The 16211-nt window shown below is 36.2% G+C and overlaps 1 protein-coding gene across 3 annotated transcripts in view; it reads right to left on the reverse strand.

Moving 5' to 3' along the window:
• Septin7 (septin 7) overlaps positions 1–16211 on the reverse strand; it is a 63636-nt gene that overhangs the window by 25851 nt on the left and 21574 nt on the right. For all 3 annotated transcript variants that reach the window (XM_013152658.3, XM_063233968.1, XM_063233967.1), the window contains exon 3: positions 9375–9481. In XM_013152658.3, the coding sequence (XP_013008112.1) occupies positions 9375–9481 (107 nt within the window). The remainder of the gene's footprint in view (positions 1–9374; positions 9482–16211) is intronic.

Below are 16211 nucleotides of genomic sequence, written 5' to 3' on the forward strand. Positions count from 1 at the left end.
TTAAATGTGGAACAAATTCTATAGCATCTATGGCTAAGGACACGAGTTCTAGTTACTTAAAAGAAAAGTACACACAAACAGTATGCTGACCTCTCTGTAAATTCACTTTGTTTATGGCTCATAATTGGTATAAGGAAGGAAACTGGAACTGATTAAATGGTAATAGCTTTCAAAAGCTTGTAATACTTGTATTACCCAAATGTATATCTAGCAATACAAATAAATCTTTCTGAATGATTCTGTAATTTATAGAGTTCAGATATGATTAATTAGACTTGTACATCAAATCTACCACTTATAGTAAATGTCTTCCTGGACTATCTCCATGTAGTTTTGTTCAAACTAATTACGCAAGTTAACTTTTTACCATTCCCCAATTTTTCTCAGCATGGCTGATTATATTTATGTAATGGCTAAGGTCTCAAATGTGATACTCCACATTCTGGAAAATGCAATGAGCAGAGGTCCAGGACGAGAAAGTATATATTCTTTTTTTAAAAAATTTTGTTTGAGAAAGTCTTAAACACTAACAATAATTCCTGGTACAACTGAAGATTTTCTGTAATCTCAAGCTCTGTATCAGAAAGTAGACATCACTCATCTTGAGCACTGGCTATGGCTAATGGCAAACTATCAGCCTTTAGGAACTTGGAATAAAGCAAACGCTTGATTTAAGTGGAACAAGGGAATAAATTCTATAGTTATCCAGAGTCTGACAGGCTACAGGCACCATGTATGTTGACAGGCTAACTTAAGAAATAAAAACTATACTCAAACTTGAGTGTTAAATGCCATAAAATGGCACAAAATAGACTACCAGCCTCAGGGGCAAATACAATGAAAAGCAATGCAAGCCATTTATGTTGACTAGTAGACTTTGGAAAGGGAAAGTGACTCATCTCAAGGTACAAAAGTTTGAAATACAGGACAGTGTCTTTCTAGTACCCTTTGGTGTTTTCACAATGTCTGCAGATGCATCAACTCAGAAGCTTAGACCAAGGCTGCAAAGCAAGAAGTCTGCAACAATGCTGCTCAGCAGCACTTTCTAGATGATGGAGCAGCTCTGTATCTGCACAGCCCAATATGGCAGCTACCTGGCCAGTGGTTTCTTACTCCATCAAATGCTGACCAGTACAATCGAGGAGCTGAATTTTCAGTTTTACTTAATTTGCACCGCCAGCGTTTGGAAGTCCCATTTGACTCAGCTATCTATCTCACTTCTGGGCATATTCCCAGAAGAACTGAAAACATCACATCATAGTGATATATGTGCACCCATGTTTATAGCAGCACTATTTGTAATAGCCAGATCTTGGAAACAACCTAAATGCCTATCAACTAAGGAATGAATAAAAAAGAGGTGGTATTTTTATACAATTGAGTACTACTCTGCTGTAAAGAATGACCACAATGAGATACTTATAAGTAAACGGATGCAACTTGAGACTGTACTTGTAAGTGAAATAAATCAAACTCATGTGTAAACACCACACAGTCTCCCTAGTGTAAGAAATGGTAAGGGTAGAAAAGATACAAAAAAAAAAAATCAATAAATATAGTGAAAGAATAAGAATCTGCTTAAAGGGGGAAAAATAATATCTCAGGGAAGTGAGGAAAAGGGAAAAAATGTCTAAAATTATATAAACACACTTAGAATAGCTAAGATGATTGTGCTACAAACACTCTAAGTTCTTGGAACAAAACAGTTAACATTCATAGGATTGGAACAATTGTGCATATTATTGTATAGTGATCTGAGGAACTCTTGAAGATCATTATGTAAAATAACAACGCTAGTTAAGCTCATACCACCTTGTTTTGATATTGTCAGTGTTCTGGGATCTTTGGTATTATTGTTTATATGTCTTTTTCATTTTGCGTTTTTCTAGGAATTTGTTTTGTTTTGTCTTGGTTTGTTTTGTTTTTCCCTCTAATGCAGAAAGGATAGGTATACATGTACAGACTCATGCATGTGTAGAACTTCTAAAAAGTGTATGAGTACTGATAATATAATGCATGATGAAATGAATATAATGCTACTTTGAAGAAAAAGAGACATTGAGGTACCCAGCGCTGATTCCGTAGCATCATGATGTGAAATCCAGCAATACTATTATTCTTTGTTCAGAGTGATTTTAGTCTGTTTTGTTTTGTTTAATTTCAACATACATGAAAGTATGGACAGCTATTTTGAAGAGAATGAGAGACACTATGGCAGCCATTGCTGACTCCTTATTGTCTGGTCTTGAAGACTTAAAACGCCTTCATCATCCTGTTCTGATCAATTCTATACTATTTTGTTTTGTATGAATTCATTGTATGTGAAGATATGGACAACTACGTGGAAGAAAACAAGAGACAATATGATAGACAGTGAAGATCTCTGGTTGTCTTGCTTTGAAATCTGTGTCTTACATTGTTATCTTATGATCTGTTTTGTTCTAATTTTACCCTCTTTAAAAATTAAAAAAAAAAAAAAGAAGAAAAAAATAACCACCACCGGCTTTTTGGTAAAAGAGGTTTATTATCAAGAACAAAATCTATTAAAACTGGAAAGAGCTCCCAAAGATTTATACATGCATGCCTATGCAGTGGCTTCCTAGCTTTTAATGTTTTTTTGGAATACACTTTTTATTTTCTAAAAAACTAAAAAAATTTATAACAAAATAAGCGAACAATAGTTAACACAGTATGTATCATCACCTTCAAAGTAGCTATTCAGATACACAAAAAATTGTATTTTACAAAGAAACAAACAGGTAATACCACAACATTTTCTTTACAATGAACTTAGAGAAATAAGCAATATAAACGAAACAAATTAGCACATGTATAAAAATATTTTTGATAGAGCAGAATGATCAATGTTCTTTAAACTGCTTTGGTCTTTTTATAAGCTACCAGTGACTTATCTACTAAATGTGTACTATCAGATAGAATATTAAATAAGCATTAATTTCTCTATAGATTTAAAAAGTGTTATAGCTGAAATATGAAATGTCTCCCAAAGACTCATCACGCTAACCTCATCAATGGGCTGACTCACTAACAAGCTCTCGACTGAATGGGCCACTAGGAGAGGCAGGGCTTAGTTGGGGGGCCTGGGTCAGCCTCTCAGGACTACAGCTCTTCTCAGGTATACTCCCTCTCTCTGCTTCCTGGTTACCAAAAGCTTTCCTCTCCCACACTGTTCATTATGTTTCTGCCTGGGAGCCAGCCTGCCATGGAGTGAAAGCTCTGAAACTATGGGCCAAAATAAACTTTTTCTCCTGTAAGTGGTATATGTTGAGTATTTTGTCTCAGCAATGGAAAAGCTGACTAATGTAAAAACTAAACACCAATACATAAACTGTGGTACTTACCAGCTGAACTATCAAAACAAAAATTTAAATATTATTTCATCCCACTTGGAAAAGTAACATTTTATTTATCTCTGGTCCTCTAGTCAAAGAACAACCTGGTCAAATCTAACATGTCAAAATATATCAAGTTCATTCCCACCTCGTTCATAAAAACAGGTCATTTATTTACGGAAACAGTCACAACAGCAAAAATGTCCAAAGTATTTCTTCCAACTGTATTTCAAACCTTATAAGATCCATTCTACTATGAATGACACACTATATATTAATCACACACCTTACTAAAGCTTAAATTTTAAGGTGTTTTCTTATTTGAAACAAAGCCAGAGATGAGGAGTACAGCTAAAAACAAAAAAAATAGTTCAACAACTTAATCGTTTATTGACTTGATAAGAAAAATTTAAAGAATCTGTATATAAACCATAAGGCTTCTTTTCTTCTCTGGTCTATGAAATTCTGTGTTACCCATAAATGGTCAAATGCAAAGAAGTCAGTACCATATGGAAGAGATCCAGAAAACATAACTGTAAACTAGTGCCATTCAAAGATCCAATGCATCCCCATCATCTGCTTTCTCAAGTATTCTCATGGGATCCATGGAAAACAAATTAGTTCAAGTCCAGGAATTTCAAACTTTTCTTAACAAATCTATTCCAAATGGCCATTTTCCCATGCACTTTCCTAAGCAGGTCACACTAACATATTTCACTTGCAGTTCTCTAAGATTAAACGCATAATTTAATACCAAAGGAATGAAAGCTGGGTCATTTTTCAACCATTTCTTCCTGAAAAGTAAATAAAACTAAATTCATTATATTGTTTATATATAACTAATTTATTGGGCCTTTTCTGGCTTCCTAGATCCCCAAAATCTAGGTAAAACAGTCAAACCTCCAATGTTCATTGTACAATTTCATAACCATGAGTGCTAAGCATGTTCAACTTTAAACTAATAAAAATGAAACAGAAAAGACCAACACAAGAATAATGCCTGACTTCAACTTCATTTTCAGCCACACTAGAATCATTTTAGTTTACTGAGAAGAAAGCTGATCTGAAGTTTCTTGCTTTGCCTTCTACTCTTGTTCCACTCCCACCACTTCCCAACCTCCTTATAGCAAAACCTCAAATTCCTTGCTCTTTTCACTTTCCAGTAGCAAATCTATGGCCAACCTTTCATTTCTTCCCCTTTCCAGCCCATATGCCATTTGAGACTAACCCAGAAACATCTACCCATATTGGGCTGGGGATATAAGCTCAGTGGCACAGCTCCTGCCTAGCAAGCACGAGGAGGTCATGAGTTCAATCCCTGGTACAAAAAAAAAAAAAGGTCTACCCATCCTTCTGTTCCCACCAAAAAGCTCATGGCCTTCAACCTCAGTAGAAGTTTCTCCATCATCTAAGCTCCTTTCACATGTTCCTTAGCCTCATGTCTCTCTCATTTCCCCATGTGGATCTTCTGAAGCCCCCATTCTACTACATCTGCCACTATGCCCAACAATCTCGCCTTGCCTTCACTTAGAGATAAGAGTCTCAATTTGTTTGGATCATCACTTGTTATGGTTTGTATTCAGATGCCCCTCACAAACCTCATGCAATCATGGACACGGCTGAATCTAGCATTGTGATTGGTTTGTTGTCTAGCACTAGGATTGGTGATGCTGCACCCGCCCAAGGCAGAGCCAACATACAACAACATAAGGGCAGGAAGAAGGTGTGTCTTTTCTCTTTGGCTCTGTTCCCAACTGCTGTTTGCAGTGGCCATGAACCACTGCCCCATCATGCCATCCTTCCTTGGAACCAGCTGAGTATGGACTGAAACCTCCAAACTGTCAGAAATAAACCTTCTCTTGGTTCACTTTGGGCATCAGATATTTTTGTCTCAACGATGAGAGAAAAGTAACTAAGGCACCATTGAACTTCCCTATTTAATCGCATAGATCTTTTTTCTGGCTAAGGCTCATTTCTCAATGGATGACAGGGATCTGCTGCCTTTCTATTTTTGAATCATCCTGGCAACTGTTTAAACCACTTCCTCTCTATACTCAATTTCTTGTCTCCAAGAAACCAGGCCCGGAGGATACAAACATTCTCAGGTCTCCTTTTGGAATAACCATGCCCTCCTTCAGTCCTTTCCATTCACTTCCAAGTATTCTCCTCTCCTCTCCAAAGCTACCACCAGCTTCTATGCTGCACCTGCTGCTCATATCTGGCCCCCAGGCTCTCACTGTCTATTCCCATCATTTCACTGAAATTGGTGGTCTCATGGTCATTTCTGTGGCACTGAACAGTGGCACTTTGCTTGCTAAGTCACAATTGTTTATCTGTATTTTTCACTTGGGACCCTTAAGAATGTTGTGCCTATCATCTGGTAGACCTAAAACTTGGAATAAAAAGCATTTAAATGTCTGTTATGTCAGTGGTTCATAAAAATTAAAACTGGGCCAGTATTTACAGGGAAGTTTTCCAACTGGTTCTACAAAAATGTTTCAAGGCGCTTATAAGGCATGTTATTCTAAGAGTCGGTACAGGATCCACTGCTTTCAATTTTACTTACCTCCAAAAATTTTGTACCCATTTAATCTAAAATACTGATTTACAGTAAACCACAGACCAAGAAATTTCTTATGTGGAGCAACATAAAACTGTCAACTAAGAACACTGAAAAACCAAACATTGTCATTTCACAAAATACATCCTAATACATAAAACTGATATGGATCTAATCTTAAATTTAAAAAAAAAGTTTTTCCTAAGAAAAGATAGTAAAATATAATTTTCATTTTTTTTAAAAGAGGACAAAACAGAATAAAACCTATCAAAACAAACCAGTGTAAAAGACACAGGACTTCAAAACATTATAAAATCAACAATAGTTACCATAATGCCTTTTGATGTCTTCAAAATAACTGCAATAACTTCAGATGTAGTAAAAACAAACAGAACAGAATAGAAACAACAAAACAAATGCAATAAGGGACTTCAAAACAAGCCTACAGTAAATCCAAAATTGCTAGCATACTATATTTTACTATCTTTGAAATAGCTGCTCCTTCCATTGGATTTGACATAATAAAAACAAAACAAAAGAGAAAACCCAACACAACAAAACAATGGCAATGATACAGGACCTCCAAAACAAGACCACAGGGAATTAACAATGGCTGCAACCCTCAGAAGGCACTCTGTACCACTATCCTCTGAACCTAAGATTGGACCACTGGCCATAGACCTGCAATGTTAGTGAAACACCAAAGCACTACAAGGATCCAACTGCATTCCAACTCCACAGCTATCATCATAGCCTATGTTTCTCCAGATAAGCCTGTCACTTACAGCAAGGATGAGGGGGCGTTGGGTTGGGTGGGATCTGTCTGGGTTTGCTTGCTGGTGTGGTTTTGTTCTCTCGGAGACCCCCAATTTTCAAATACAATAATTTGTTAAATACAATTTGCTACATTGTGGTATTTTTCTCAGAATTCTTGTCAATCTAGGGATCTGTATTGGAGACTAGAAGATAAAGTGGAGTTTGTATCTCTGATCTTTTTCCTTTGACTTCCCTGTGTTGGAGAAAACAGAAGTAGTGTGGCACTGTTTTATACAATTGGAAATATTCTCAAAGTACTAAGGAAAAACACTTCCCCAAAGAGACAGGAAGAAAACACAGCAGGCAGCACACTGTGGGGGGCTGAGGAGTACCCAGAGTTTCAAAGTATACTACCTAGTTCAACAGTAGCACAATCTGGGATGCAAATTACTACAGATGCAAATTATTTGGGTCTTACCTCAAACCTAAAGTATTGTAAATTCTGGGGAAGGACTCAGCACCCTGTTAACAGGCCTTGCAAGTGTCTATGATACAGTTTAAATTGGAGAACCACTTAGGTAACCAGCAACAGCTCGTGCCTCAAACTACACAGGGCAGCATCTTTAGGTCTAAGATACAGTTTAGGAATTAACTGGAAAGCCCTTCTGAATTAAGACAGAAAACTTCATTCAGATCAGAACCACTGATTTATAGGAATCTGAGAATCATCTCTTTGTTTAGTATGAACACTTGCTACCTTTCAAGACTGAAAGTGAACACATTTCTCTTTTAAGACAAAAGTGTTTTCTAACTAGGTAAATGCTCAGGGAGGGAGACTGAGAGATTGTGGTCTTTCTTTAAACTGTACTTTCTATTTGCCACATCACAGGAGAGGATTTTTCTATGTGTGTGTACGTGCACATGTGTGTTCTTACAGGTGGACAGGTTCCAAAAAGCGTTTGCAAGTCAATAAAATTGTAGATGTTTGCCTTCTGAAACCCAAGAGTGTATGTTTTTACTGGTCTGAGATGTCTGGGCCCAGATATAACACTGCTAACTATTCCCTTCCCTGAGGGAATGTATTAGCTTCCCAAGGCAGTTCATCTCTAGACTACTGGGCTTGGTGTAGAGCCATCTGTAGCATTTTCTTATGTACTTTTAACTACCTTCATGTATCCTATATCCATAAAGAAGAAACAGCTTTAGTGAGCAAATCCTTTGACTTCACTTTGTCTTGAATGCCTCATTGGAAAAAATAGAGAATTTAAAAGGAAAATGAAAATAAACCAAAAGAAAATAGATAATTCCCTACAAGGGAATGAAATAGCAAAACAAATTTAATCTACTTGTTAAGAACTGGCTATCTATACAAGTTAACATTCAACAAGTATCTACAGTAAGTACATACATAATTTAAAAGAATACAGACTGCACCAGCCTGCCTGGATTTGAATCCCATCTCTGTCACAGCTTTCCTTTCTTCACTTGTAAAATGAGGGTAACACTATTACCTGCCACATAAAGTTGTAAGATTTAAATAAGCTAACACATCTGCAGTGCATAGGATGGCACCTGGAAGATGATGACAGCTCACAAGTAAAACAGATAACTGAGTGTTACGTTTTAAAATTAATAGAGGTCTGACATTTTTCTGCAAGTAAAAAAAATAGAGAACTCAGAAAATTTCGTCACCAGAAATCACCAATAATAGTATCTAAACCTGAGTAACTATTTTGAACATAACAATATGCTATATAACAACCATTATTAAATTCCTATCACCTTACTTTGAAAACAAAGCAAGGGTAGCTAACAGATCTTTTACACCAAGTATTTCTGAACTTAGGATTCTATAATGCCAATCCATTTACAATTTTACATACCAATTTTCCTGTTGAATTTAAATACCTAAACTAAGAAAGTTAAAAGTTTATCTTTCTTACTTAGGATTAAAATTTCTAATACGGATTATAAATCAAGCCATTCAAGTTTTTAGAGAACACTTGTATAAGTAATTTTAAAGAGCAAGTCCAAAAAAATTTAAATTCAAAGTTACTGAAAAAAAATCAAAACCAAAAATCCCTACCACAATTACAAATACTTAAAAAGAAATAAACAAAATACTTAATTTATGAAACTACTTCTCAGGGCCCTTATAGCTTGCCCTCTGTGAGTGCCAGCCCAGCATATACAGGCATTCCTTCCCATCTTGTGCACCAGGATGACAATCACTCCTAGTCCTTAAATCCAGCTCTATGGAGAGCTGGTCCCTTCTCCTCTCTCTCATATGCTGTATATTCCTGCTTCAGTCACCAACAATTGTTTCATTCAATAGGCTAGAACTGTGCTACCTAACAAAAATACAATGTCAGCCATATAAATAATTTTAAATTTTTAGTAGCCACTTCACAGGCTTTTATCCTGAGAAGTACAGATTTGGAGTTCAGCCTTCTGCTATACAAAGTATGATTCACCAACATCACCTGCAAAATGCAGAAACTCAGCTCCACCTCAGACCTACTAAAATAGGAACAGAGGGTTAAGGCCTTTATTTTTAATACTTGAATAGTCATATTTATCACCTAACACAGGGGCCAGGGTCAAATTTGTATCTTACATCTACTCAAGCAAATAGCCCTATTTGTATGAGTATGAGTTAGCACCATTCAAATTTAGCATCAAATTCACAGAATTAACATACATACCTGTACAGTCTTTTTTATTCTATGGGAAGGACCTGGATACTCTGGAGAATACAAATCTGTGAGGAATAATGAGTTGATTAATGTTGACTTTCCCAATCCAGATTCACCTAAGAGGAAGAAAAAACAAGGAAAAAAATCTGTCAAACACAGCCACTTCACCAAATGAACGCAATAACCAAATTTGATTCACTCAACTCCTTAATCTAACAACATTAGACTATACAGTGCAAAGACTCCCTACCAACGTAAGTATGCTTCTATCAGTTTCTTATTAAACTAGATTCACACGTACAATTATTTTACAACTTATTTACTTTTGCCATGTGTTCTTTAAAAGAATCTAATACTATCATTTATACTTTGAATAGTGATGGATTCCTAGACATCAAAGTTAGTCATTATGAGAAAATCTTAACTGAAGAATTATTATTACTGTTTCAGTGAAATAAAAAATCTTAAGTCATCATTACAGACAATAATGAATGTAATGGATGACTAAAGCAAGAAATAACACTGCTATAAAACGTAAGAAATGTAATTACATAGGAAATTAGCTAACTTGCACTCTAGTATAAAACTTAAAATTACACACTCTCTCTCTCTCTCTCTCTCTCTCTCTCTCTCTCTCTCTCTCTCTCAGTTACTCTCCTATGAACTAACCATCTTAAGGAAAAGGACACCTTTCTATGAACCAGATTCACCTCTCTTTCACACAGGAGGCACCAGAAGAAGCACCTTCCATGTCTAGTCTATACACAGCATCACTATACTACTGTTCACTGTCACTAAAGAATAAATAGTATCAAGATGTAAATAATACAAGGTTAAAGCAAAATGAAGTCACAATAACTAATATAGCATAGGTTAAACAATTTATTTTGTTTTTGTTTTCTGAGACAGGGTCTTACTACATAGTGCAGGCTGGCCTTGAATTCTAAGCAATCCTCCTGCTTCAGCCCACTAAGTGCTGGGACTACAGGTGTCCAACATGTCCTGCTAAAGTACTTGCTGTTACTAATTCATTTATAGTAATATGTATATTTAACCTACTGATAGTTACATGCCTAGCTAACTTTTTATATTAGCTCTCAAAGGCGGTAAGACCATGCCTTCTATGCTTCACCTGGGCCTCAAGAGAGCAGCAGCCTAGTTACCAATTCCTTCCCTCAACTACATTTAAACCTCTCGTGGGTCTGCAAGAAAGGTTAGTGCTGTCTTGTCTAATAGGAGATGCAGTGGGGACCAAGTATGAAAACTACACAGAAACTTAAAGTCCACGCCTGGGGGCCACAGGTAGAAAGTTAAACAGACAATAAGGTCCCAAGAAAAAAGGGTTGAAACTCTGACAAATTATAACATTTAAATGCAACCACACATACTAGCAAAACAAAGACACACATGGTGCAGACAAAATGAATGTTCAGAAAAGCTCTAAGACTAAGACCTTAAGCTTTCACCTTACACTGACTCAGAGAAAGCCCAGCCAATAACAGAGGACTGTCCCAGGTCTGTCATGGGGAAAAGGAGGGATCACACAACTACAAGATATCCAGAAAGCAAATTTAAAACTGGCAAAAGTTAGTTCTTCATTACTATCAGTGGCTTAAAAAGCATGATTCATCCCTGTTACAAAAAAAAAAAAAAAAAAGCATGATTCAACTATAACTACATCCTATCCTTAAAAGACTCACTTTGGAGCTAAAGACAAAAAAATAAGTAGAAAGCAGAGAGGCTGGAAAAAAGATACTCCATGTAAATTATAAGCAAAGAGATAGGGGTAGGACGGCCCTGATAGTATCAGATAAGACAGATGTTTAGAAAAAAACTGTTAGGAATCAAATAAGAACTTTACATATTAATAAAGGGATTGACAGCTATTAGGAAACAGGAAGAAAATGTTCAAATGGGAAGCAGAACAAGGAGGGAGTGGGGGAATGGAAGGAAGGGAAAAGGGAAAAAAGAGAGAAACAAATCTTTTGCAAATGAGGTAGGGAAGAAGGGTTAGAGAGAAGGGAAAAAAATGGGGAAAACGAATGAAGATACATTACATAAAGGTACAAACTTCTTATGATGAATGTGATCACTTTGTACACCAAAAGCATATCAATAAAATTAATTTTTTAAAAGCTGAAAGATTTCTGGGAGAACATGGTGGACAGATAGCAGCAGCTATGGAGTCTCTCTTAGATACCTCGCTTAGAATCCAGGAATGGGACAGTGCGAGAAGTCAGTCCTAAGCAAGGGGAGATATACCCTCCCGACCCAGGAACGAACTAAGCTAAGAGAAACCAACTGGAAACGCAATCCCACTGGAAGCCACGATTTGAATTTCCTGCTGCCGCTACTGCATCCAAATCGGCACAGCAGGGAGAAAGTCGTGCAAAAACTCTGAGAGTGGGAGACGTGCCAAAAAAACTGGGCCTCCTATATTTGCTTGTATGTCCTCTGAGACCAGGACTGGCAGGAAGCCCTGCATCGACCTGCAGGGAGTGAGCAGAACGGGGACCCTTCCATAGATTAGGAGGCTTCAGCAAAGGACGTACTGGGATCGGGCAGACTTGCCAGAACAGGATGCTGTAGTAACTTTAGTTGCATATTCCCCTCTCAAGCGGGATTGGTGGGGAGTGCCTGGCCTGGGTGACGCTGCTGACCGAGACCCAGTAGGCTAGCCCAAACCAGGTCCCAGCGCCTGGAGGTGCACCTAGCAATGAAGCCTTCGGTAGGTTGACCTGGAGGGGCGGGCCCAGCAAAGGCTGCCCCGGTCTGTGTCTCCCTAGTACACTGCAGTAGGCGGGAACACCTAGCCTGCACAATTCAAACAAACTGTAACAGACAAAGAAAAAAAAAAACTGGGCCTCCTATATTTGCTTGTATGGAAGGAACAAAAAGTATGGGAAGAGGAAGCAACAAGAAAGGGTCCTCACTCCCCAATCCTGAGAACACTGATCCAGGAAAGGTAAATGCAAAAGAGAATGAAGACAGAAAACATGCAGTATCAGACACAGCACCAATAGACATAAAGCGATTATCTCCAGAGCCTCGTAGACGAGTTCAAAAGAGAAGTATTTAACGAAATACAGCAAGATATAAGTAGAATAGTTAGAGAAATGCTAAGCACCGCCCAAGAAAAAACAGATGGTGGAATGGAAGAATAGAAAAAAGGGGGAGAATTGTTTGATGGAGAAAATAGAGAAAACATAGAATACATGAAGCAGGTTCAAAGAGGTTACCAGGAAACTAAAAACTCTATCGAAAGCTGGCATAACAGCTTGAAAGAAACTAAGGATAGATTATCTGAACTGGAGGGCAGATTTGTAATGTGGGAACATGAAATGAAAAACTTCTTAAAAATAACAACAACAACAAAAAAACCCAAATAGCAATAATACAAAGGCTAGAAGATGATAAGAGGATCTATAAACTTAAGAATTAAGAACATAAAAGTAGGGACACAAACAAATGGACTACAAAAGCTATTCACAGAAATAATCCAAGAGAATTTCCCTAATTTAGCAAAAGGTAAAGATACTCAGGTGTATGAGGCATACAGGACCCCAGCCACCTACAACCCAAACAGAGTTACACCCAGGCATATAATAATCAAAATTCCAGAAATCCAGTGTAAGAACAGAATATCAAAAGCCGTCAGAGACAAGAAACAGATCACTTATAAGGGAACACCCATCAGAATTACAGCAGACTTCTCGGCACAAACTATCAAACCACAAAGAGTGTGGGGGGAATAATTCAAGCTTTAAAAGATAATAACCTCCAGGGGCTGGGGGTTTAGCTCAGCGGCATAAGCGCCTGCCTTGCAAGCAGGCAGTCCTGAGTTCGATTCCTGGTACCAATAAAAAGGAAAAAGAAAAAAAAAAAAAAAAAAGAGATAATAACCTCCAGCCAAGATTAATAGGTGCTTCCAGGATAAAGAGGAACTAGGGGAATTTGCAACCACCAATTCAACTCTACAGAGAATACTGCAGGATATTCTAAAAAAAGGAAAATACCAAGATTCTAGAAACAGTGGCAGAGAGGCCACAATGAACAGAGCAGAAAGCGAAATGAAGAAGACAAACTGACACCAAACGACAGAAAAAGATCTCAACAGAAATGAGGCAGGGAAGATTGGATGGTAGGAACAGCTAATTTTGGAGAAAACAAGACATTATAATAGCTAGTGCTGATTTAGTATCATCTTGTTTTGAAGTCCCATCAAGCTTTTATTCTTCTGTCTCCATCGGTCTTAAAAGGTTGTATCTTATTGGATTTTATTATATGTGATAATATAAGCAAAAACTTTTATAGACAAGGAGATTATGCAGAAACCATTGTTCGTTTTCTCATAGTTGGCTCTAAATACCCTGTAATACTGTCATTCTCTTGAATGGATTTACATTGTCTTGGTATGTTTCATGCTACAGTATATGAAGTTATACTCAAAGATTTCAAGGAAAGAGACACTATGGTAACTACTTTTATGTCAGGATATCTTGTGGTGAAACACTATTTTGCTTAAATGGTTATGCTTTGACCTGCGCTGTTTTGTTGTTATGCCTTCTTTTATCTCAATCTCCTTTTTTTAATTATTTACTTCACCATCTTGTTTTGACTGATTTTCCCCTATTCTGCTTTGCTTGATAGTACCAAGTTCGAAAGTATAGGCAACAACTGTGAAGACAATAAGATTCATTATGATGCCCATTCTGGTTGACTATTATCTTCTTTGAAAGTCCTGTAATGTCTCCAATGTTTTGGTTTTATTTTTTACTGTTTTGCTCAATTTTATTATAACTGATGATATAGGCAATTCTTTTTAAGATAACAAGAGGCAGTACAGTAACTATTGTTGAACCTTGTATTTTGTTTTTACATTATCTATTATGTTCATCCTTTTGATTTGACTGACTCTGTTCTGTTATGTCACATTTGGTTTTACTCTCTTCAAAAAAAAGTAATAAGAACTGTGGGAGTAATAAAACCCAAAATGTGTACTTGTCATTGTACAAAAGAAAGGAAAAGAAAGTGCTCTAAAGGATATAACTACATGTATATTTAAGTGTATAAGATAGATAACCATATTACTGAGTATTGTTGGATCATTGAACAAAATTGTTTGCAGTCTCGCTGTTTGAATGTCCACTTTATATGCTTTAATTTTGTAACTTGAACAACTATTTCTAAGATAACAATATGTAATCTATTAACTAGTGATTTCCTACTGTTTATTCTTTCTCAAATTCTATATAACTTGTACCCTTTTTCTGTTTTTTTTTTTTTTCCTCAAATAAAATTTTTAAAAAAAGCTGAAAGTTAAAAAAAAAAGGCGGGGGATTTATTCACCAAATGATACAGTAATTACAAACCTACCTATAAACACCAGAACTTCAAAATGTATGGCATAAACAATAATAGAACAAAGGAAACTGGTTCTACAGTAACAGTTGGAAATTATTTGGACTCCAATTTCAGTAATAGAACAACCAGACAGAAGCTAAGGAAAAGAAAGGTTCAAACAGTATTGTAAGTTCATTGTCCCTAAAAGAACTAAACAAAACACTGAACCCAACAGTGAACACACATTGTCCTCAAGTACCCACAAAACATTTTTCAAGAATGACTAAAACAAGTCTTAATAAATCTAAAAAGGCAAAATTCAAACTACGTTTTCTTATAATCAAAAAGACAGGAAAATTTACAAGAATGTGGAAATTGATCAACATACTCAAATAACCAAGTTAAAGAAATTAAAATATTATCCTGATACAAATAAAATTGAAAACATATCAGACCAAAAATTACAGAATGTAACAAAGCAGTACTAAGACAGTAAGTTTACAGTTGTAAATGCTTACACAAAAATAATCATCTACCTTTACAATCTTAAGGAACTAGAAAAAGGGAAAATTAAACACAATGCCAGCAAAAAGAAGTGTGAGTGTGAGTGTGTACTGGCTAAAAAACAACAGAAAAACTTTAACAAACCAATGTTTTTAACCAAGGTTATATAGCTCAGCAGTATAGCACCTGCCTGGCAAGCACAAGATTGTAAATTCGATTCCTGGTACCAAAAAAAGAAAAAAGCTTTCAGAAAAGACCAAAAAAATCAAACGATCAGGTTGAGAATAAAATGAATCAAATTATGACAATCAGAAATAAAAGTAGGGATATTATTCCTATTTATATAGTTATCAAAAACTTTAAAAAACATTCACTGCATATTTTGATGAATCCTTACACTAACAATAAACCACCCAAAAGACGAATAAAGAGAAAAGGGGATCTTCAGAATAGTGATCTAAATAAAAATTAAAACACATGGGAATAAATTCACCCAGGAAGGCATAAGAAATGAAAACTATAGCAATTATGAAAGAAACATAAAGTAACACAAAAAAGCATAAAGACAGTCCGTGTTCATGGACTGAAAAAAAATTAATATTGATAATATGGGCCCAATTACCCAAAAGGATTTACAGACCTAACTCAATTTCCATCAAAATCCCAATGACACTTTTCACAGACATTTTAAGTTCATATAGAACCACAAAAGACCAAAAGTAGCAAAAGCCATCTTAAAATGAATACAGTACCAGGGATTACACTACCTGACTTATATGACCAATTCACTTTCACCAAAGATGTCAAGAACACACAACGAGGAAAGGACAGTTCCTTTAATAAATGGTATAAGGAAAACAGAACAGACACGTGCAAAATTATGAAATTAGATCCATCTCACATTGTATACAAAAATTCAAAATGAATTAAAAATTTAAAGACCTGAAAATGTAAAACTACTAGCAGAAGACACAGTGAAAAAGTTCCATGACTTGAGTT

Source organism: Cavia porcellus, unplaced genomic scaffold (genome assembly GCF_034190915.1).
Source record: "Cavia porcellus strain 051 isolate PalLab524CR breed Dunkin Hartley unplaced genomic scaffold, mCavPor4.1 scaffold_23, whole genome shotgun sequence".
In the NCBI taxonomy this organism is placed as follows: Eukaryota; Metazoa; Chordata; class Mammalia; order Rodentia; family Caviidae; genus Cavia; species Cavia porcellus.